The 23302-nt window shown below is 46.5% G+C and overlaps 1 protein-coding gene across 1 annotated transcript in view; it reads left to right on the top strand.

Moving 5' to 3' along the window:
* Positions 1-228: 228 nt before the first annotated feature.
* LOC103798290 (pumilio homolog 1) overlaps positions 229-23302 on the top strand; it is a gene marked incomplete at its 3' end in the record, with an annotated part of 37215 nt that continues 14141 nt past the window's right edge. The window contains exons 1-2 of the mRNA XM_009070543.1: positions 229-616; positions 15382-15450. Coding sequence (XP_009068791.1) covers positions 254-616; positions 15382-15450 — 432 coding nt within the window. The remainder of the gene's footprint in view (positions 617-15381; positions 15451-23302) is intronic.

The following is a 23302-nucleotide window of genomic DNA, read 5'->3' as shown; positions in this document are numbered from 1 at the left end:
TGGAAAGTGGGAGCAGTGAGGATTTCGTGTGTTACTGAACACGGAAAGGGGGTGAGGATTTTATTTCGGGTGTGTTAGTGCACATGGAAAGTGGGAGCAGTGAGGATTTCGGGTGTGTTAGTGACTATGGAAAGTGGGAGCAGTGAGGATTTCGGGTGTGTTAGTGACTATGGAAAGTGGGAGCAGTGAAGATTTCATGTGTCCTTTTCCTTCTCTCTCCCCTCCATGCCTCCCTGCCACAGGTGCTGGTGGAATGAGCGTAGCGTGCGTGTTGAAGAGAAAAGCAGTACTCTGGCAGGACTCCTTCAGCCCCCACCTGAAGCAGCACAACCAAGATACAGCTAATCCCAACATGCCTGTTGTACTGACATCTGGAACAGGGTCCCAGGCTCAGGCACAGCCAGCTGCAAACCAGGCACTTGCAGCAGGGACACACTCCAGTCCTGTTCCCGGATCCATAGGAGTTGCAGGTCGCTCCCAGGACGACGCTATGGTGGATTACTTCTTCCAGAGGCAGCATGGTGAGCAGCTTGGGGGAGGAGGAAGCGGTGGCGGCGGCTATAATAACAGCAAACATCGTTGGCCTACTGGGGATAACATTCATGCAGAACATCAGGTAAACACTAAGTTCAATGTTTCCAAACTCCACACCCTAGATGCTTTTCGTGAGACTTGTTTAAAGCTTTCGCCTGGTTCTTGTGTGGTTGGAATGGCAACGTTGGGGGCTTCTTGTTTTCTCTCTTTTGCAGGATTGTGGTGCTTCTGGTAGCTCTGAGCTGAAATGTTTCTTGCTCTGGAGGGGGTTGAAGTCCCAAGCTGCTCTCTGGGACAGTCAAATGCATGTTAACAAATCGTTCTGTTTATTGATTGTTTTTTCTGATGTGTGAACCAGCGTGGCTGCTGCTGCTGCTTTTCAAATCTGTTGCTGTAGTTAAATAATTCTTATGTAATGGTATTACAAAACTGCCAATGCATGTAGGTTGGGCTTTTACCATCCCCAATATTGGAAAACAGTTGCTGGTAATGTGTTTGCCTGAGTTTCCTAGCTTTTGGGTTTGGGTTTTGCTGGGTAGAATTGGGAGGGGGAAGTGCTGTTGATGTGCTTAGCTGAAGGGAGGAAAGAACAGCATGAAGAAGGTCACAAACCACAGAGAACTCCTTAGAGCCACTTAAGGCCTCTAAAAGGGTAGTGGGCCAAGCTGTGTCAGTAGTAGTGTTTACTAGAAGTCTTTTCAGTTGTTGCATTGTCAGTTGTGCTGGAGTTAAACGAGTGCATGACTCACTCCAGCTTGTCTGTGACCTGCAGCTCACTCATCAAAGACAGACATGAGCTTCCTCTTCCAGGCAGCACAGCCCAAGTGTAAGCACAATTTAAACCAGAAGGATCCCCACAAATATTGCCAGAGCAGCAGCCACAAAGCTTTTGCAACCTTTATGAACATCTCTTGCCTCTAGTTTTTCAAATCAAAGCAGCCAAGCCCTCGTTCCTCTGCTGTGCCTCCCCAGGGGATGTGTTGCCAACCAGACCATTTAAAAGCAAACATTGCAGGGAATTTTGCAACCTCACTGAAGGCAGTGTGTACATCAACAAAGAAATAGACCCAAGTGCCCTGTTAATGTGTTCTGGGAGAAAAATCACATTAAATGCTGCAAGATGGACTAAGCAGCTAGAAAAATACTGGGTTTATTCCCTTATGTGGAGCATAGTATTTGGGTATCACTCTAAAGGAAATAACTGCATTGAAACAGATGTGATTTTTCTGTTCATTATCCAAGTTTTCAGTCGCTGAGTGTAAAACTTGTTTCGAGAGACATCAGTGCTCTTAATGTGTTCTAAGTTGTGTAAGAAAAAATAAGCAACAATTTCTTCCTTCGAGGCTGCAACTTGCAGTTTTCAAATCAAAGCTGTGGGGTGGAGATGCCTGGGCAGGGACTGCTATTGTTTGGCCATTTTGTGGCAAGATGACTTCAGGAATGACAATGATGTCAGAAATTCTCAGTCCTCTTTTTTCCTCCAGCTCACACTTTCATCTTCCTTTCCCTGAAAAGCCTTAAAAGCAAAGACAACAAAAGTCGCAGGAGATAAAGGGGGTGGGGACAAGGCACTCAGAGCTTGTAGTCGTTAAAAGCTCTGCTGGTATTTGAGCTTTAATGTACTTAATAATGAAAAGGCTTCAACTTGCACTCAAACAGAAGAATTCTGCCTGTTAGAGACTTACCCTGATGGCAGTACAAGTGTTGCTTTTCCTCAGCTTGATTTTCCTCAGCTTGATTTTCCTCAGTAACTTGTTGAATGAAATGATACTAATGAATATATCACTTAATGAAGGAAAACAGCATTAGTTTATACTAGTTTAAATGGCCTTTTAAATACAGTTCATGTGTTTTTGGAGGCAGAAGTCTTGTGAGAAGGTTGTGTGGAGGGAACCCACCTCAGGATGAAGCTCACAAGGTTGTGTGATGCTTTCTCTGTTCCCCCATGTGTTCTGTGACCCGAAGCTCAGGACACACACACACACACCATAATAGAATTAACACAGGGATTTTATCTGTTCTGTTTCCTGGTGGTTTTTACATGGGCTGTAATGTCTTTCTCACGCAGTCCTGATGTTTTGCATTCAGTATTCATGTCCAAACCAATCTTGGTGTTTAATTTCTGCAAAGTTAGCTCTGAGATGTGGCACTAACCCTGTTCTCATCTGTCTCATTTGATACCATGTGCTCCAGTGATTGGTGAGCAGCTTTATCTGTGTTTATTGCTTCATCCCTTCTCAAGTGCCTCTTTTTCCATGCTTCTCTCTGCCTTGTGGGAAGCAGAATGCAGGATATGTGTAATCCTTACACTGCCATTCTCTTTGGCTTTTTGGCCACCTCTCCATCTGCTGCTTAAATTATAAATTCCTTGGAGCAAGGACTAATCTTAGGCATGCCAAATGATTTCATTCAGCTTGGGCTTAGCTGGGATAGAATTGAATTGGTCCTGCAAGAGTAGAAGTAGAAGGAAGTGCTGGGACATGTAGGGAAGTAGGGAATCATGGGTGTCTGCTGAGTCTCAGTTTCTTCTGGAAACACTTAGATGAGTGCACTTTTGATTTTAGACTTTCAAAGATGCTGCAGTGAGGGCCCAGCCTTGAAGTCAGGTTAGGAAACTCAGTAGCTAAAAGATAATGGAAAGTCAGAAAATATAATTACAGGCTAATATAGGTTAATGTCTGCCTAGAGCTTGAGAGGTCGTAATTAAAGGTAGAGGGATTTGGTTTTCATTGTTGAATCCCTGTTTCTTTTTTGTTGCCTGTGCAGACAGACATCTCTCTCTGTCTGCTGATCATACTCCAGTGACTTTACCAAATGACAGCATTTTGTGCTGTGTTCTGAGCCAACCCTGAGTGCTCTGAGTCAAGACTTACCCATAGTGTCTTTGGTTTTCATGGCTCTTACTGTGCTGCCTGTGCCTCCTGGTCACCTCTCACACTGTGACTAGCGGCTCTGAGAACTGAGCTGTGAGTAGGGATAGCATAAGGAAAAATTTCTGTGCTCCCAAGGAGGTAGATGGTGTCTTGTTGTTGTGAGCAGCAGGAAAATGCTGGGTCTGGTTGTATTTTACTTAGGGACTTGCTTCTCCTGTTGCATTTTTCCCTTCTCCTCCAGAAGGGGTGTGTGTGTGGCCAGGTTTTTATATAAAATGAAGCAGTGAAAGATGCTGCTGTCATTTTGCATGTCTGTGTATCAAAGGGTCACCATCCACAGAGCCAACACGTGCTTGGAAGTTCTCTTTGTTCTGCAGACACTGAGGTCATGCTGGAGTCAGACTTCTTTTCCTGGCTTCTTCTCTCAGAGCTCCTCAGCAAAATCCTGGCTGTCTACAACTCCAAATCCTCAATCACCAAATTTGATGTGGAAGACACTTCCACCAACCAGGTCTTGTCTGCACAACATAGTCTCTTTTATCCCCAAGAAGCAGCAGATGAGGTTGTGTTGGTGTCCACCAGTAACTTTAATACTCAAAGAGGTTTAGGCTGTTGCTCACCAATGATGCCTGATTGCTGTTGGGCACACAGTTCCCCCAGCTGCACTGGTGTGTTTGTATCCTGTTTATCCTGCAAAAAAACACGGGATGAGATTGGAACATCACATAGGCTGAGGTCCAGGATGGCTCCAGATGAGTAACGGCCTAGCTTGTGTTTGTGTTGGTTATGAAAGGTTGCACAGATCTGACAAACCTAAACAGTCATGTACTGCTCCTGGGGGGAGTGAAAAGACAGTTGGGGTATTCAGCTGGGACAAGCTATCAACACTGAGCAGGTTTTGAGGAAAACTGGCTGGATTTCCTTGGATGGGCTCTCCTGTGGCTTGTGCGTGCGTGTGTGCGCTGGAACCCGAGTGAAGGGAGAGTTCCTGTGGTGGTGGTGGTCCCTCTGGAATTACAGGGAATGGCTATACTTAGACTGTCTGTATTGCAGTTTGGGTAGTGTGGGAGTTGCTTAGTAGAAGCAAATGATTTGAGGCATTTGCTTTCTCTGAGAGCATGTTTAATTAATAACCAGAGACAATGGAGCTCTGCAGGGATCGCCTTGCTGAATGTGGGGAATTTTTCACATCCACTTGGTGAAGAATAGTGAGAGCAACAGGACTGGGACTGGGGTTTCTGCTCAGTTGTGCCTTTTGGCAATATGACCATGCAAGTTCTTAACTGGGAACTGCAATTCGAGTGGAGACAGAAGGTGATTCTCCTGGCAGCTGCCCCTCTCCAGCACAGCTCCTCACACGGTGCCGCTTCCCACTCGGAGAGCGCCTGGATTGAGGATGTTTGACAGTGTTGGGTGCCTCTTGGCAGGAACTGTGACTGGAGTTTGCCTTAAAGTTGTGGCAAGGTCCTCTAAAAAGATCCTGGAAGTAAAGGAAGCAGAAATCCTGGTGTTGGTTTCTTCCAGAGTGGAATCTTAAGTGGCAGTTAACTGTTTAGGACAGAGATTTCACCTCATTGCTGGGAGTGTTCAAGGTCAGGTTGGACAGGGCTTGGAGCAACCCGAGCTAGTGGGAGGTGTCCCTGCCCATGGCAGGGGGTGGAACTGGGTGAGCTTTAAGGTCCTTCCAACCCAAACCAGTCTGGCATTCTATGGAACATGGGGAATGACAGTAAAAAGGAGATGCACAAAGGCACTGCTGAATGCAAACCTACGTGTGACAGGGAGAAATCCTGGAAGTGCCTTTTGGTTTTTTTGGGTTGGTTTTTTTTTGTTTTTTTGTTTTACAGTAACGTGTTTGGCTCAAATGAACTGCAGAATGCCAAAGCCATCCACTGTGGAAGAGTCTGGATCTCAGCCTGGATGAGCTCCTGCTCCCACAATCTGTACTGGGATCTGGGGAGATTCAGCAACACTTCTGGATATTCATTCCATACTTCATGTTAAATATTGCATTTGTATTTCAAACATGGCAGGAGTTGGAACAAGATGAGCTTTAAGGTCCCTTCCAACCCAAACCATTCCATGATTTCTGTTTTGCCTGTGGAAAGGATGTCTGGGAGCTGCTGTGCTCCAGATAATTGGACTTGTTGAAGCCATGGAGCGAATCCTTTGTCACGTACACCACGTGATACCACATGTGCTCAGTTTTTGAAGAGTTTCTGACTGTGTTTCGTTAAACCTGTTGCATTTTCATGGATAGTTCCTTGTATTCCGGTGAACTGCTTAGGGCTTTCCTTCTGTGGAAAGGGAGGGCAGTGCTAACTTGATCCCTGGGTGATTCAGAACATAATACCTTGCTGAAATGAAATGTCTAGTTTGGCTGATCTGTTTCACAGAGATTTCTCCATAATAAAGGACTGTCCTGGGAGGGGAATCAGAGCCTTTCATTTAGTTTTCTGCCTGTGTTGCCCTTTGAAAATTCTTCTGAGACAGAAAAGGTGTGAGGAGATTGGCTAAGTTGGGTATTGAAAGTTATGTATTGGAAAATCCTCTTGTACAGGGGAGATAAAACACCCTGAAATGTTCATAAAGTTAGTTGAATTATCTGTTTCCTCCAAATCCATCATTTTAGTGTCCCTGACAGGCAGTTCCAGTTCCAGCTGGGAGTGCCCTGATGTGCTGGTACTGGTTTTTCTGTGATGTACCTCTGTTGCTGTCTTCTTCCTTGCTGGGGTGCTCAGTCAGGAGGAGCAGAGACACATCCACACTGTTGAGTTTAGAGATTTCAGTGCTTCAAGTATTTCAGTTAGTATGTAGCTCCCAAGTGTGCTCTGAGTGGAGGTTTATTTAAGCACAGCTTCTGGATGTTTGCTTCCTCCCTCTCCCCAGCTTTGCCATCACCTTAGCAGCCCCTGCGTGGTTTGCTGTATTGCTGTGACCTCTCTGTGCTTCTGCAGAGCAGGTTGTGATCCTTGAAGCATTTCTGCAAACAGGTGAAACCTTCCATAAGATCCAAACCACCATCTCCATCCCCAGTCACCTCTTCACACACTGCCCCAAGCCATTTCGGCTGCTATCACAAATCTCCTTAACAAAGAGCTGTTCCAGAGCACTGACTCTAGTGTTTCTGGGTCTGAAAACTTGCTCTGAGGTGTAGGGGAGACAATTTTCAAGCTGCCTTCCCTGAGTGCTGCTGGTGCCACAGACAGACCTGCCTTTGTGTGCAGCTGCCATGTGATGCTGCACTGCCTCCGGCAAGTGATCTGCTCTCAGCTATCCTGTTACTGCTGCCTTTGGTAAGGAGAACTTTTGTTCTAGGGCACTTGTTTTTATTGGGAGCATCTGTGGTTTTTATTGGGAGCATCAGATGTTACTTGCCCTGTGCAGAGGTTTTGCTTCAGACCTGGATTCTGTGCTGGGATGAAGCTTGACTGGTTCTAACTCCTCAAATGAGTCCTTCACTGCTGCCAGTGGTCAGCATGGCACAGGGCCACTCCCCTCTGCTCCTCACAGGGGTACTCAGCTGGGCACTGGGGTGAGACATGGCTGTGTCCCTTCTTTACCCCTCATTCCCTCTGAATTTAAACCTCAGATTTGATTTGCTTACCCAGGGAGGTGGTGGAGTCACCTAGAAGTGTTTAAGAGGTGCCTAGATCCAGTGCTGGAAGATATTGTTTAGGGCTTCCTGCAGTGAGAGTTTAATGGTTGGACTTGATGATCTTAGAGGTCTCCTCTGACCTTGCTGATTCTGTGACTCTCAAAGGGTCAGAGTTGGGGTGGGAATGAAAGGAAAAACCCTCCCAGGGGTCAGATGAGCCACTTGTTAGCATAGCCCTGAGTGCTTGCACAAGCCACTGATGCAGACACACACCTGGGGCACAGCAGACAACTTTCCCAGCTCCCACAGGGCAAAATTAAGGTTGCTGCTTCTGTAATCCAAGTCATTTTGGATTCATATTCCTGAATCCTGTGCACCAACAACATGTGCCCAAGCCATCACAGGGTAACCTAAATTCCACGTTAATGAAGCTCTTCCCTCTGTGTATAAAACCTGAGGAAAACCATAATTAGCTGAGTGAGCCCAGGCCCTCTGCCTGGCCTTTCTTGCAGTTATTTCTGGCCCCTGAATCATTAATCATCTTGGCTAAATGCCAGGGAAAGCATTAGCCAATCTGCAATTTCAATAGCTTTTTGCTTCCAATGTTAATGGTAGTAGCAATTCTAATGATGAATCCTTTACTACAAAAATAGTAGTTAAACCACCTAATCCTGGCTAATACTTGTGACTTCACATTCTTTCTTTACCCACTATTGTTATAGGGAGAGGGCTAAAAATAGTGCTGTAATCAGTTGATGGAACAACATATTTTAACCCTGGATGTGGTGGTTAGTGACAAACCTCCTGTCAGGAGTTTGGTGCTTTTATTGGCAGCTGGGAAAGACATTTTCCCCCCTCTTGGATGCTATAAATGTGGCTGTGAAGGCGCTCAGGGCTGATACAGTTGAAATAACATCCTGTGTGAGTTGTTCAAACAACACAGTCACTCTCCCCCAGCTGAGGAGGAGGCAGTTGTTTCCATCCCAAATTTGTAAACCTTTAGCTAATTTCAAAAGCTTTATCAGCTTGTGAGTGTATAAACCAAGTGCCACAAATCAGACTCTTAGTTTTCTTGTCAATCTTGGTTTTCTCCTCTCTGTTCTGAAGATGTTTCACTTACGATGATTTTTGTTCTCACTGCCTCAGTTCTGGCACTCCTCTCTGTTCTGAAGATGTTTCACTCATGATGATTTTTGTTCTCACTGCCTCAAGTCTGGTGTTCTCATACACCTTATTTTTGAGGAGTGTTTTACTAGAAAATAATGTTTGTTTGGGGTTTTGGGGTTGGTTTTAACTGCAAATCGAGCAAGACTTAAAACGTGGAGGCCTAAGGGATGGAAATATTGCATGACATTGGCCCTTTCACACTTGCAGAGTGTATGTGAGTTAGAAATAAAGGTCCAAGGAATAATCACACCTTGGAGTTGCTCCGGGGAAGCACCTGGAATGTAGCTGTGCAGTCAGGAAGAACTTGGAATCTCATCTCTGGTCTGAGAAGAGATAAACACATGGTTCATCTTCAAGGCCAGGTTGGATGGGGCTTGGAGCAACCTGGGCTAGTGGAAGGTGTCTCTGCCCAGGGCAGGGAGTGGAGTGAGATGAGTTTAAGCTCCCTTCCAGCCCAGTCCAGCCTGAGATTCCCTGACACCTGCAGCAGCACCGTGAGCCCACAGAAAGCAGCACCAAGCCCAAACCCCCCACGGGACACAGAGCTGGTGCTGCAAACTCCAGTGCATCTGAAGGCAGCAAACAACGAGGCCCAGAGGGTAAATGGCACTTGTCAGAAGGAATTCTGCAGTCACTTCCATTAACAGCAACTGGAGCCCCAAACTGTCCTTCCAATTACTAAACAGGGATTTGAAGGGCCTAACAAATTAGCAGGAGAGCAACAGTATATTTACCTTTTGGATTTACAGGAACCATCTTTTTTTTATTCTAGAATAATCCAAAGGTGCTTTTCCCCCCCAAACTGATAACTAACAGCAAACTAGCTGAATTGTAATTCTAAGTAAATACTAATGTCAACAATCAGTGCTGATACTGCACCTTATATTAAGCAAATATGGTTGCTAATATGACCTTTACAGAGAAATTCCAAGTGCAATACTGTATCACATTTCATGGTCTGCAGGAATCTCAGGGGATTGTTCACCAGTTTTATATATTAAGGAATCCTCATTTATGTAGAATTTATATTCACCTAGACAGACACAGAAAAACTATCCAAGGCTAAATTTCACTCTTAACCCCAAAGGAGTTTATTCTTCCTCCTTATGCAAGTGATGTTTCCAGGAAGAAAAAGGCCAAGTGGAATTAAACAAAGAAATAAAGACAAACATCTAGGAGCAAAAAGAAGCAAATAAACTAGAAAGTCCTTTGGAAAAAAAGAAGCTGAAAAATCTCCAGCTGAGAAATAATCTAGTGATGATCTAAACCAAAACTGTCTGTAAAAGTGCACCAGGAAGCCTGAGGGCTTAGGATTCTGATTTTGTGATGTTGGACACCATTAAAGAGATCAAATAGCTGCATTTATTAGCAGTAGCAGTGACTGAAGAGGGTCTAAAGTATCTACTGCTATTAAGGCAGTTGTGTTAAATAGGGTAAGCAAAGCAAACTAGGTGTTCCTGCCAGCCCCAGCATTCCAGGTCCCCATTCCCTGCTCCCTACCCTTCAAGGGATGGAGCAGCCACAGCTTCTCTAGGCAACCTGTGCCAGTGCCTCAGCACCTCACAGGGAGCAATTCCTTCCCAGTATCCCATCTGTCCCTGCCCTCTGGCAGTGGGAAACCATTCCCTGTGTCCTGTCCCTCCAGGCCCTTGTCCAAAGTACCTCTGCAGCTGTCTTGGGACAGAAATCATCTTCTAACCCTGACTCCAAGCTTCCAAGAAGGGCTGGGAACTCACCTGTGTCACAGAATTATAGAGCCTTCTCCATGCTGAACACCCCCAGCTCTCCCAGCCTGGCTCCATGGCAGAGCTGCTCCAGCCCTCTGAACAACTTAGTGGCCCCTTTGCTGCCTATCCTGTGCTCTGTTGCAGCCTCTAGAAGGACAGTGGAGCTGGGGAAGGGTCTGGAGAGTCAGATACATGAGGAGCAACTGAAGGAGCTGTGAGGGCTCAGCCTGGGGAAAAGGAGGCTCAGGGGGAACCTTCTCACTATATCACTCCCTGCCAGGAGGTGCAGCCAGGTGGGGTCAGGCTCTGCTCCCAGGGAAAAAGGGACAGGACAAGGAGAAATGATCTCAACTGTGCCAAGGGAGGTTCAGGCTGGACATCAAGAGGAATTTCTTCATGGAAGGGGTAGTCAGGCATTGGAAGGAGCTGCTCAGGGAGGTGGTGGAGTCACCATCCCTGGAGGGGTTCAAGGAAGAATTGGTGGTGGCACTTAGTGCTCTGGTCTAGCTGACAAAGTGTTGATGGGTCACAGGTTGGACTCGATCTTGGATGTCTTCGAACTTCAGTGACTCTGGGATTCAGAGACTGAATAGATACACAGCTCTGAGCTAGTGCAGTGCAGTGAGGAATTCAGCTGTGTCTCACTTTATTGCCTGCTCTTCAGAGCAGACATGAGAGTTGCCTGAGAGGAACTCACCTCAGCCTCAGTGAAGTGAAGTGATCCAGTGGGTTTGCTCCAGTTTGTTGGCGTGGCTGGTAGTGAATCCCCTTTGGGATGTGTGTTCCCACTGGGAAGGCAGGAAATGATTTCTGAGTCAGTGAAGTGGCTGGAGCTACACTGTGTTATAGTGACACACATTCATAGATTAGCCTGTGTGGAAATTACTCCTCTTGAATGAGATTTACATAATTCCTGAGTGCATACACAGCATTTAATGGGAAGGGGAGGAATGTTCTTGTGCAATGAAATTGCTCTGGGACTTGCTCAGCAGCACGAGGCTGATGTACAGAGCCTTCAGTTGGTGAAGTGGGATGCCAAAGAGCTCTGAAGCTTGAGCTCTGTCAGCCTTGGGGCTGTGCCCACTGCCCTGGGGAGCTGTTCAGTGCCCAAAAACCTCTGAGGGAAGAACCTTTGCTTCATCTCCAGCCTAACCCTCCCCTGACACAGCTCCAGCCATTCCCTGGGGCCTGTCCCTGGTCCCAGAGAGCAGAGATGGAGCTGCCCCTGCACTGCCCCTCTGGAGGAAGTTGTATACAGTCATGAGCTCTCCCCTCAGTCTCCTCCATACAACTTTGCAAAAGATGAGTAATATATTTCTATTACGTCTAATAAATACTAGAAATAGAATCCACGACTTCCAAAGCAGGGAAGGCTGCTCATGGGGGCTGTGAGGATGTGCACTGTTGTGCTCTCCAGAGGCACAGCCTACCTGGGAAAGGCTGAAACAGGGGTACAACCTTGGGGTGCTGCTGGCTGAGAGCAGGAGTCAGGTTCTGTTGGATCACTTTTGAACCATTCAGGACTACATCTGACCTCTCTTTGTGTGATTCCTGAAGTTTCTCGAGATCACCTCTCCCTCCAAGGAACCAGGTTGTCATGTCGTATCCAGATGTCAGAACATCTCTTCCCTGTGCAGCCAATCGATCCTGGCGTTGTCTTCTGGATTTCTTTCAACTCTCTGGTTCAGCACTGAACCAGATTTTATGGTAATCAAATCTCATTGACGTCAGTGCTCATCTAGCAAGAAGTTCTCTCTCTGTGAACCTCCTTGTTTCTAGTGTTTACACTGCTGTGGCTCTGCTCTCCCTGTCTGAGCTCGTTAGAGGTCAGGGATGGTTAACAGGAGCAGATCCTGAGGGAGTGGAAGCCCAACTGTATCCTTTAATTGCCAATTCAGAGTGTTGCCTGACTTCAGGAATACTGAGGTGTGGGAAGTCATGGCTTGGGCTTTGCCTTCTGCTGTTTCAGAAGGTGTTTGTTTTCTTTTAAAGGGAAAGGAGGGATATTTGTGTGTGCTGTGTGAGAAAACAAGGTGAGGAGATGTTGGTATTGAATGTTACAGAAGAGGGGAAATGAGCAAAGGATCTTTTGGGTACGGTCTTTGAAAATCAAGTAACAAACTAGCCTGTGTTACAAACAAATAGATACAATGATCGATGGAGATAAAAGAGCTATGTGTCTGAGAGAAAGGGCCTCAAATTGGTGATTATAGACAGTTTGTGCCTGAAAATCAGGCACAAATACCTGATATTGGCAATGTTTTTGTCCATATTGGTTAAGCTTGTTGAAAGAGAGATGATTAGAGATGTGATTAAAGTATCTGTAATGAGGAATTGCCAATGTATTGTTTTTTTGCTGTTCACAGTGACTGGAGTGAAGTGTGTTTGGGAAGGAGATGGAGGCAACCTGTTTATACTGTGTGACATGGAGCTGTTGGAGTGAGTCCAGAGGAGGCACCAAGCTGATTGGAGAGCTGGAGCAGCTCTGCTGTGAGGAAAGGCTGAGAGTTGGGATTGTTCAGCCTGAAGAAGAGGAGGCTTCAGGGTGACCTAATTTTGGCCTTCCAGTACTTGGAGGGACCTCATAAGAAAGATGGAAAGAGACTATTTCCAAGGGGCTGAAGGGACAGGACACGGAGAATGGCTTCACGCTGCCAGAGGGCAGAATCCAATGGGATATTGGGAAGGAATTCTTCCCTGTGAGGCTGATGAGACACTGGCACAGGTTGCCCAGAGAAGCTGTGACTGCTCCATCCCTGGGAGTGTTCCAGGCCAGGTTGGATGGGGCTTGGAGCAACCTGGGCTAGAGGAAGGTGTCCCTGCCCATGGCAGGGGGTGGGGAACAGGTTGATCTTTGAGGTCCTTCCAACCCAAACCATTCTGTGATTCTGTCAATACTAATGTCACTTAATACCCTTTTGCTTCATGCTAGGAGTGTAATGATTCTGTCTTTCTAGCAGCTTTGTTTTGAGCTTCCCATCCACCTCTGAGCTTAGCATCCACCTTCGGGAGGTTATTTTAGGGGGGACATGCTCCAAGCAGCCTCTGTTTCTCCACTAGCATTGGCTGCAGCACTGTGAGTCTTGGGCTGGTGCCATTGTGGCTGCAGCTGTGGTTTGCTGGGACATCACTTTAGCAGGGAGAGCAGCAGACATCATCTGCTGAATCCCTGTATGCAGCTTCTCCAGTCCTCAGATGGATCACTGATAGAATAGTTTGCTCCTTGACAGCTTCTGTGGCTTAGCATGTCTGGGGGTTGCAGCTTGAAGTGCTTCATGGCAGAATTTGGTCTCTCTGACTTATGTGTGGCATCAGGCAGCTGTGCTGCCTTACCTGGCAGAGCAGTGGTGATGCTGACAGGGGAGGAAAGTCCTTGGTGTTGCCCTGTGCTGTAGTTTTGGGGAGGTGCCATCCTATTCTCACTGTGTTTTTGGTGCATGTGCTCAGTGTCACTGCAGAAGGTGGCAAGGCTGAGGCATAACTGAAAATAACTGAACTGAGATACAGTAATAAGAGAATCCTTTATTTTTAACTGGGATTCTGAGTGCCTGGTCAGTGGGGATTGGCAACTTATGTAAATATAGAGCAGATAATTTAATAATAGATTGCTAATCTTTTGCAGCAAAAGTAGAATTGAGGAGCCTGAGGCAAGATCTCACTGCTGTATACAGCTTCCTCCCAAGGGGCAGTGCAGGGGCAGCTCTATCTCTGCTCTCTGGGACTAGTGACAGGACCCAGGGAATGGTTGGAGTTGTGTCAGGGGAGGGTTAGGCTGAATATCAGGATGAGGTTCTTCTCCCAGAGGTGTTTGGGCACTGAACAGCTCCCCAGGGCAGTGGGCACAGCCCCAAGGCTGACAGAGCTCCAGGAGTGTTTGGCCAATGCTCTCAGGCCCAGGGTGGATTGTTGGGGTGTCCTGGGCAGGGCAGGGGTTGGACTGGTGATCCTTGGGGGTCCCTCCCAGCTCTGAATGTTCTGTAATTTAGACTGGAGGGGATTTCTGGAGGCTTTCTGTGGTGCTTTCCTTACATCTGATATTCTTGGATGACATCTAGAGAATCTTGTCTTAAAATAGAAATACAGTGTAGTCATCCCAAGGTCTTGAGTTGATTTTGCTGGAAATGGTGCTGAGAGTCAGGGCTAAGGTCAGTGATCACAGTGCAGGTCACTCACTGGTGATGCATGAGCATCTAAACCAGTTTTGGCTTGTTTTTTTTTGTCCTATAAATCACCCACCAGGTGTTAGTGACCTCCTGCCCTTGGCCTAGAGGAGACTTGTCCACATCACCTTCTCTGTCTCCACTGGAGACATGACTAAACCCTGTGTGTTAGCCCTCAGCACCCTGCAAGGAGCCTGTGAACAGTGTGGGCATTACTCACAGCTGAGTGTTGTATAAACTTACCCTGCTCCATGGGGAGGTGCAGCAGACCTGTTGGGTTGCAGGGATTGTGTAAACAGAGAGTAGGAGGTGTGTATGCCTTGGTGTTTGTGGCTGCTGTGACACAGGAGTGTTATCTGGGGGGGGCAGTAACCTTCTCACAGTCTCAGCACGTGAGTCAACCTCTGTGCTTTGTCCTCAGGTCCATAGTTGGGTTTCTTTTATTTGCTTCTGGACATGTGCTCAACAACTGAATCTGAAATGAAAATCAGAAGTGTTTTCTTGCATTTTCAAGATATCCAGTCCATCAGGCACTGATCTCTGCTCTCTGGGACCAGGGACAGGAGCCAGGGAATGGCTGGAGCTGTGTCAGGGGAGGGTTAGGCTGGAGATTAGGCAAAGGTTCTTCCCCCAGAGGTGTTTGGGCCCTGAACAGCTCCCCAGGGCAGTGGTCACAGCCCCAAGGCTGACAGAGCTCCAGGAGTGTTTGGCCAATGCTCTCAGGCCCAGGTTGGATTGTTGGGGTGTCCTGGGCAGGAGTTGGACTGGTGATCCTTGGGGGTCCCTTTGCACTTAGCATGTTCTACGATTCTATGAACTTATTTAGCCAACAGCTTTAAGTTGCTTCTTTTCTGGTTTAAATGACTCAACTTTCACCAAATCACGTGTTTTTCTCTTTCAATGACCTTGAATGCAAATCTGCCTGGTCTGTCCAGGAGCCTTTACTTGATTCCCATCTGACCTGATGCTGACTTAGACACCTTAAACCATGCAACTTTCTGTAAAATACCAGCAAAAGCTCTTGTGTTAAGACTCTGTGCCTCAGAAGTAATTGCTAGCTGTTCCTTTCTTGTGCATATGTACATCTAACATGTTTAAAATCAATCTGTGTATGATAATTCTTATCTGTTTAATGACAAAAGTCTATGAATCTTGTAGGTTCTTGGAGTCTTAAAGGTAAGTTATGCTGTGCAGCTCAATAACCTTGTTACATGCTGTAATATGGATGTAGTTCAGTCTGTATCAGAAAAAGTGCTGTAAACTCTGATTATCATCAAATAAAAGCATTTCCTCATGTGTTTTTCTTCCCCATCTATAACTAGGTGCGCTCCATGGATGAACTGAATCATGATTTTCAAGCACTTGCTCTGGAGGGAAGAGCTATGGGAGAGGTAAGTGAAAGGCCTGGAGGGAAAACATTCAGTCTGTGTGTTTTGGGGGGAATTAAAGACCAATTTTTTGAGGCTGCTGGAATGATTCTGAGCTTGAGAGTTCTCCATTATGTCTGTGAAGTGTGTGTGTGTGAGTGGTTTAACCAAATCAAAACCTGTCAGGCTGGAATACATCTTAGTAGGAGGAACAGCTAAGCCTTCCACCTGTTGTATCATCAAACAGTAGAGCGGTGATTGTAAAAGAACAGTTAAAATATGTCTTGTGACAAGTGTTACAATACTTGTAGCAGGTTTATTTTGGGAGCCAGTGATCTCAGACCCTGTCATATTGTGGGGTTAGTTGTCTGGCATTGTCTGCTGCCCTGTTTCCACTCCTGGCCACCTCTTTTTTGGCTCTTGTCAGGAGGCCCAGGATGTGTTTAACGCTTGAAGTCGCTGAGCAACCTAATCCAGGGCTGCAGGAGGGATAAGGGCTTCGGCCAGGGCAGAGGCCTCAGCAGGAGTTGGCAGATAAAGGCTTCAGAGAAACACAGTGAGACTTATTTTAGTCTCTCAGCACGGTGAGGAGGAGGCAGATTTGGGGAGATGACCATTGGATTTCTTTAAAGAAAGAGAATTTACCTATTTTTAGGGTGACTTGCAAGAATAGCTGTGTTAGGTTCTTGAAAGGTGGTGTCAACACTTGTTTTCCTTGCCTGGTTCCTTTTGACTTTGTAGGCAGTTCCACTGGAACTTTGGAAGAACAGAGAGGAGAAAATCATGTCTTGTGGAAGGACATTAATGTGTGGCAGCTTAGCTTGATGTAGGTGTGGTACTTTGGAGAGCCTTTCTTGCTGTGTTCCTGTCCAGTTCCACCTTGTTTAGACCATCCTTTGTTACCCAGTTCCTGGGCCAGGTTTAAAAAAGGAATAAAATTCCTCTAGAACCCTAAAGTTACTGGTTTGGAGAAAATAGCACATTAGAAATTTTGTGGTGGGTTTCATCAAAAAGTGTCTTCTCTTGGGTGAAAAAACCTCAGGGAGCTCAGGGTGTTGCAGATTAGCTCCCCCCTTTCCCTGCCTCCCCCCCTGAGTTGGATTTTATTTATCAGCATTTGATAGGCAAATCTCTGTCTCTCCAGGTTGGTTTAACCCACACTGGGACTACTGACTAAGTGTAGATGAACATGATTTACAGAGGAGAAAACATGACATTAACAATGTGTCTAAAGCTGCAAAGCAGCTGCTGTGACTCCATGTGCCAGTGGAATGATGGGGGTGGGAATGTTCTGGGAATATTTTTTGACACCTCATTTGGGAAGAGGTTAATTTTCAGCTGTAGATTGTACAGGTTGGCTGAGAGCAGGTTCAGGCTAAGCACAGCAATTGTTTTGTGCTTGGTGTGAAGGGAGGGAATTCCATCAGGGAGCTTAAATGCCTGAAGGAATTCCTAAAAGTGCTGAGTTTTCCCAGTGCTTAGTGTATTTAGCTATTTCTGGGAGAAGCAAGTTTGGGTTTGTTTTTGCAGGATATGAGCTTTGCCTTCCAGTGATGAATCACCTCTTTTTTCCCCTCCTTCTTGTAACTGTGATGCAGAAAGCTTTGGCATTGGCATCCCTTTGTCACTGGGGCTTTTCCACACACAGGAATGAGCAGGATTTTCCAGGAAAGGTGACATTTCACCTTTCTCTTTCAGCTAAACCACTATTACTTCTTTCTCTTGGGGTGTTTCTCCCTCAGTCTCACAGTTTCCAGGCTTTATCCATTGAATTTTCTCTCTGTTCCCAAGGTATTGCAGCACAGACCCAGCTGGACCATTTCAAGAGTTCTGTAAGCCAAAATCCCACAGGATATCAGGTCTCAAAACTGTTCTTCAGCTCCAGACTTGGATTTTGTGCAGTTTAGGTGCCTTAGCTAAGCACTGATGGTTCCCTCCCTTCCTCCTGCTCCTGGAATGAGAGGGAAACTCCTAGAGAAAGTCGGAAAGTCTAAACTAAATGAGGAAAACAGCAAATTTGATTTGTATTTCCTTATCTTGTATCTCCTGAGCCTTAGCTGCAGGAAGTGTCAATAATCCTGTACTGAGAGTTGACAGTGACACAAACCTGGAGAAGGATGAGGCAAAGAGTGTTTGTGCATTTAGTGTAGCTTTTTATCATCTTGTTTTCTTCCTTCTTAATAAGCAACTCTTCATTTCCTTGATTTAAAGAGTTTGTGCCTCTGAAGACATCAGAGCGTTTTTTTCAAGGGTGATGTAAGGCAGCTCAGTCTCTTATCTACATTTTGACAGCAGGATAGATATTATTTGGTGATGAACAGATATCCTTTTCTGGGAAAACTAAGAGCAATTCAAAAAGCCAACACTGATTTTCATCTGTCTTGTGGCTGTTTCCATCTCCAGACTCCCACCCTCCCCTACTGCTTGTACCCTCTAGATTTCCATGGGAGTGGAAGTGCAATACTTTCTTGTATGAGATTGAAAAGAGCCACGAAAACCCTTTTGCTCCACTCTAAAATGGCAAAGCTTTGGACTGTTGGCAGTGCCCATGGTCAGGAATGCTGAAATCAGCCCTTTCAAGGAGGTATGTGGGTTCTCCCCCTTTTTAGCATCTGGTCTGGGTTAGATGAGGTGAAGAAACTCATCTTGGAGCCTTGCCATGATGAAATCTTCACTGCTTTGGTATCAAACTCCTCTTCCCAGCAGATTTTGGACTGGGAAGTGCCAAAAAACAGTGGTGCAGGAACTGGGGAAGAAGGGCAGTGGCCTGTGAGGGCTGTGGGTTTGCTGCTATATCACACAGCCCTTGTGGCCACACACATGTGGCTTGTGCCTCTCTGAGGCCTCTGATCCACAGCTGGGATGCTTATCTGAGGCTTAACAAGAGCTGTGCAAGTTCTCTTTCTCTCCCAGCCTTCAGGATGGGCAGCTGGCTATCTGTTTTATTGGCTAAATCCCTTTTATCTGTAGCTTTGCACCAGTGACTACTGGTGCAGTGTGTTTGGGGGATAGTGGACAGCACAGAGAGGCTCTGAGGTGGAGTTAGTCTTTGTCCTCAGCACATTAGAGGCATTTTGGACTGCAGCAATGTTCTAGATTTGGTGTAGGTTATGCTGAGCTAAGTCTGTGTCTGGAGTCAAAGAGCAGCTGGGGGAGTTGTTAGCTGTAACCTAATCCCGAGGGTGGGAGGAGGATGGGAACAGAGAGGTATGAGGCAACTGGTAGGGAAATGTCAGAAATGGAAGGAAGTGGACCAAAAATGTTGAAGTATGAATATTGGGATACAGTGAATCTCACCTGCACTTTGAAAAAAAAAATGCTGGTAAGAAATATTACCTGACAAGCATTTAATTCTTGCTATGCTGCTGTCCCTGAGTGCTGCAGTGTGGTGTGGGTCAGACAGGCCAGTGGCATCACTGTAGCACAGCTCTGCAGCATCACAGGCAGAAGGGCTGATCTATCTCTGACCAGGGACAGGCCCCAGGGAATGGCTGGAGCTGTGTCAGGGGAGGGTTAGGCTGGAGATGAGGCAAAGGTTCTTCCCCCAGAGGTGTTTGGGCACTGAACAGCTCCCCAGGGCAGTGGGCACAGCCCCAAGGCTGACAGAGCTCCAGGAGTGTTTGGCCAATGCTCTCAGGCCCAGGGTGGATTGTTGGGGTGTCCTGGGCAGGGCACGGGTTGGACTGGTGATCGTTGTGGGTTCCTTCCAGCTCAGGATATTCTATGATGAACATGTCCATACTTATGTCCTCTTGGTGCCTGGGTAGGTCCTGGATAAGCTCCTGCCTGGGCAGGGAGTGGTGCCTTTATTTTTAAGCAGAGTGGGTGTGACACTGGGCCTGGACATTCTCATACCTGATTTAGAAAGACCCAAGCCCAAACTTAACAAAATCAGAGAAAACTAAAACCAAACTCCCCTCATGCCTCTACTTTCCCTGCTAGTGATGCTTTCCTGTGCTCTCCTGAATTTTGGGTTCATTGGCAGTTTGGAATGAGGTTTCTGTTCAGGTTTCAGTTTCCCCAGCCTGGCAGCAATTGGAGCGAGGAGAGTTGAAGCAGGGTTTGGGATGGTGCCACAGCAGCTACATTGGCACCTCAGGATGGCTCAGGGCAGAGCTGAGAGCAGAGCCAGGCAAGAGCTGAGCAAGAGCACACAGGGCTGGTCAGACATTCCCAATCATATGATCCTGCTTTTCTTTGTGCTCTATCCTTCCTGGGAGCCAGTCTGACTCCCTGAGCTGGCAGAGAGCTGCCTGGAGAGCAGGAGCTGTCCTTGGGGCAGCTGGAGGGCTGGGATTGCCTCTTGTGTGCTCACCCTCCCTGTCCTGTTTGCTTTCTAGCTGGCAACGTTTTTTGAGGGCAGATAACATCTGAGTGTTTGTAAACCTGCAGTGCTGCCCCAATGGGACCTGTAAACACATGCCCTGCCTTCTCCTACCTGTTGCTGCAGATAGAATGAGTTCTCCAAGTGCACAGATGGCTTCTTTTATCTTCATGTTTCCTTATCTGAGGGGGATCAGTTCTCTTAAGTTGTCTAATTCATAATCCCACCTCAGTGGATCCATATACACTGCTTGGAGAATTGCTTTGGTTGATGTGTAAGTCATCCTTGTCCCTCCTCCCTGCTCTACGAAATTGAATATTGGCCTAACTCTAAGTCCTCTCTAAGAGGGCTTAGAAGGATTATTTTCATACTAGATAGGGTCAATTTTAATACAAAAAAAACCCCTAGGGAATGTATAAACTATTCTCATTCCACACCACTGCCTGTTCTTTTGAAATTCCCAACTTGAAGAACTGGATAATAGTTAGTTAAAATACTTTTTATTTTTTTCCACCATTGCAACTGACAAGTTTCCCTGAGGAAAAAATTCATCCCCTTGGCAGCCTGTTGCATAATTCAGTGCAGATGATTACTGCTTGCTAACCCTCTGGTGTTGGTCAGAGCAGCACTTTGACAGAACAAAGCCCCTTGCTGCCATCTGTTAATATTGGCTTTGGGGTTTCCCTGATACCTGTAAATACATCGAGAATCTGTATGTGAAATAAACAACTATATTCTCTTTGTTTCTGCTTATGGGGCAGAACTTCCAGTTGGAAACTTTGTGCTTCTGGCAGGGGAAAGATTAAACTGGAGGGGGCAGAGCTGTTAGGGCAGGAAAGGTATGTGTGCATGAGATAGTGAGAATTTGGATGTTTGCTGAGCATTGTCTGGGATTCACTGCAAAGCTGAGAAGGTCTTGGGGTGCAGATCTGCAGGATTGTGTTGGTAAGGGGATTGTTTTTACCCCTAAGAAGGGGCTAGGGGGAAGATGAAGCAGTAAAGGGGAACATTAGCTTTAAGTCACCCTCCAGCCAGGGGAAATGACCTGATTCTCCCTAATATCTAACCTAAACCAACCCTTGTTCAGCTTCAGGCCATTCCCCCTTGTCCTATCACTGCATGCCCTTAGGAGAAGTCCCTCTCCCTTATTCTTGAAGATAGTGGAAGGCTGGAAAATACTCTATCCTGCACATTCTTTCCTGTCTCCTCCCTACAAGCACATGTCCCCTCTCAACTTTTGTTTCTTCTTAGGGATAAATCCCTCCCTGTGAGGTGCTGAGACACTGGCACAGGTTGCCCAGAGAAGCTGTGGCTGCTCCATCCCTGGGAGTGTTCCAGGCCAGATTGGATGGGGCTTGGAGCAACCTGGGCTAGTGGAAGGTGTCCCTGCCCATGCCAAGGGGTGGGACTGAATTATCCTTAAGGTCCCTTCCAACTCAAACCTTTCTGTGGTTTTAAGAGATGTGGTATAGCATTGCCACATTTTTATTATTTTTTTTAATTTCAGTAAATGCATTTTATTATGTACATTTCGAATCCCTGAAATGGGAAATGAAGAGCCTTTTGGCATGGTAAGGGGTGTAAATTGAAAGGGGGAAATTGAGATGAGATCTGAGGCAGAGTTTTCCCTGTGAGGGTGGTGAGACACTGTCCCAGGTTGCCCAGGGAGGCTATGGCTGCCCCAAGCCTGGCAGTGTTCACAGCCAGGTTGGCTAAAGCCTTGAGCAACCTGCTCTGGTGGGAGGTGTCCCTGCCCAGGGCAGGGGTGGGACTAGAGGTCTCTAAGGTCCTTCCAACCCAAACCATTCCCTGAGTTATGATTTGAGGTGAGGTTTCACACCAGGCTGTGACCTGCACTGTGAGGTATTCTCAGAGGACACAAGCAACATTTAGCTGCAGCTCAAATTCAGTTTAATCAGTCCATATCACTTTCTGTTCAGAGCTCCTTGAAGCACAAAGAGAAGGCAAGTTATTATTTTTGCTCAGTGGCAGCAGCAGCAGCAAAAGCTGCATTTTAAGAAATATGGGAATGACAGAAGCTCCAAATGAATGCCAAGACACCTGATGTGTGTTTATGTTTATAAACACTAGAGAGCTCTGACTCGACTTTCACCTCCTTCCCTCACCCCACAGTGCAGATGGAGGAACAGGTTAGTCTGTGTGTTTTGAAGAGAGTTTTGCTGATGGAAGTTGCTTGTCTTTATACTTGCAGTTATTTTGGGATTGCATACAGGGAGTGTGGTGCAAAATTCCCCTCCTTTATCCTTCAGCAGCCTACGCTGTGTTTTGGGTGCAGTGAGACATCCTGAAGTGACATTTCTATAAACTGATTGATTTTTGTAAACAAACACATCTTTGTTGAGTTAGGAAGTAAATGCTGAGCACAACTCTTCTGGTTGTCTGTCTTAAACCAGTGCACACTGCAATTGGGAGCTCTGGAACCAGTGATTCCTGCTTTGTCTGCATCCAGCAGCTGGTTTACTCTGGGAGTTTAGCCTTAAATTTGCTGATGGAGTAAGTTGATTGATATCAACAGTTGAATATCAATCACTGAGATTCAGATTAGATATTAGGAAAAAGTGTTTTCCCTGTCAGGGTGTTCAGGCACTGGAATGTTGCTCAGGGAGGTGGTGGAGTCACCAGCCCTGGAAGGGTTTAAGAGGTATCTGGACCTAGTGCTGGAGAATATGGTTTAGAGGTTACAGCAGTGACAGGTTAAGGGTTGGGCTTGATGATCCCAGGGGTCTCTTCCAAGCTTGATGGTTCTATGAATATATAAAACAGGATATTGAAGCTGATACCAGTCAAGAGTTACCACCACTCCTGATATATAGGAGAGATCCACTAATCTGATTCCTGTTCTGTGCTAATTTCAAACAGCTGCAAGTGCTTGTTCACCTTCCAGTTCCTTGAGTTTCATCCCAAATTCACCAGGCAAAGCTCATTGTTTGGGTTCATTTGCCATGAGTGTGTTGTTTTCTCTCTGAAGTGCACAGACCTCGTGTGGAAGGTTTAAATGGGAAGATTTCGTCCTTGTTTTCTCTCTGAAGTGCACAGACCTGGTGTGGAAGGTTTAAATGGGAAGATTTTGTCTACCTCAGGCACTTGAGCAGGACCTGGAATTCCCCTGGCCATGTGGCAGGTGTTCCCTGGGTGAAGCTGCTATTCCAAAATCCATCTGCTGAATAGGACACACTGTTCTCTCTGCCATCTCTGAGCTCCAAAGCAATTGTCCTTGGGTCCCCCCCAAGCCCAGGATGGCTCTGTCTGCTTCTCAGTGAGTCCATAGCCTGTTTTGCCTTCCCTCCAGTGCAAACACCACTGGTGGCAGGTGCACAGCCCAGAACTGTTCACTCCTATTAGTGTTTACAAACAACCTGAGAGTCCTCAGCAGTCATTGACTCAGTGAGAAGTGAGAGCTCTTGGCATCTCTTGAGCTTTTCTGTCCCTGCCAGGAGCAGCAGCAGCAGCAACTGAGATTTGAAGGAAGGAATCAGTGTGACAGCACTGGGTGCTCACAGAGTTCTCCTCAGCTCGGGTGAACTCCTGATA

This window comes from Acanthisitta chloris, unplaced genomic scaffold (genome assembly GCF_000695815.1).
Source record: "Acanthisitta chloris isolate BGI_N310 unplaced genomic scaffold, ASM69581v1 scaffold11552, whole genome shotgun sequence".
NCBI classification, from domain to species: domain Eukaryota; kingdom Metazoa; phylum Chordata; class Aves; order Passeriformes; family Acanthisittidae; genus Acanthisitta; species Acanthisitta chloris.
This window is presented reverse-complemented; position numbering and strand designations above follow the sequence as displayed.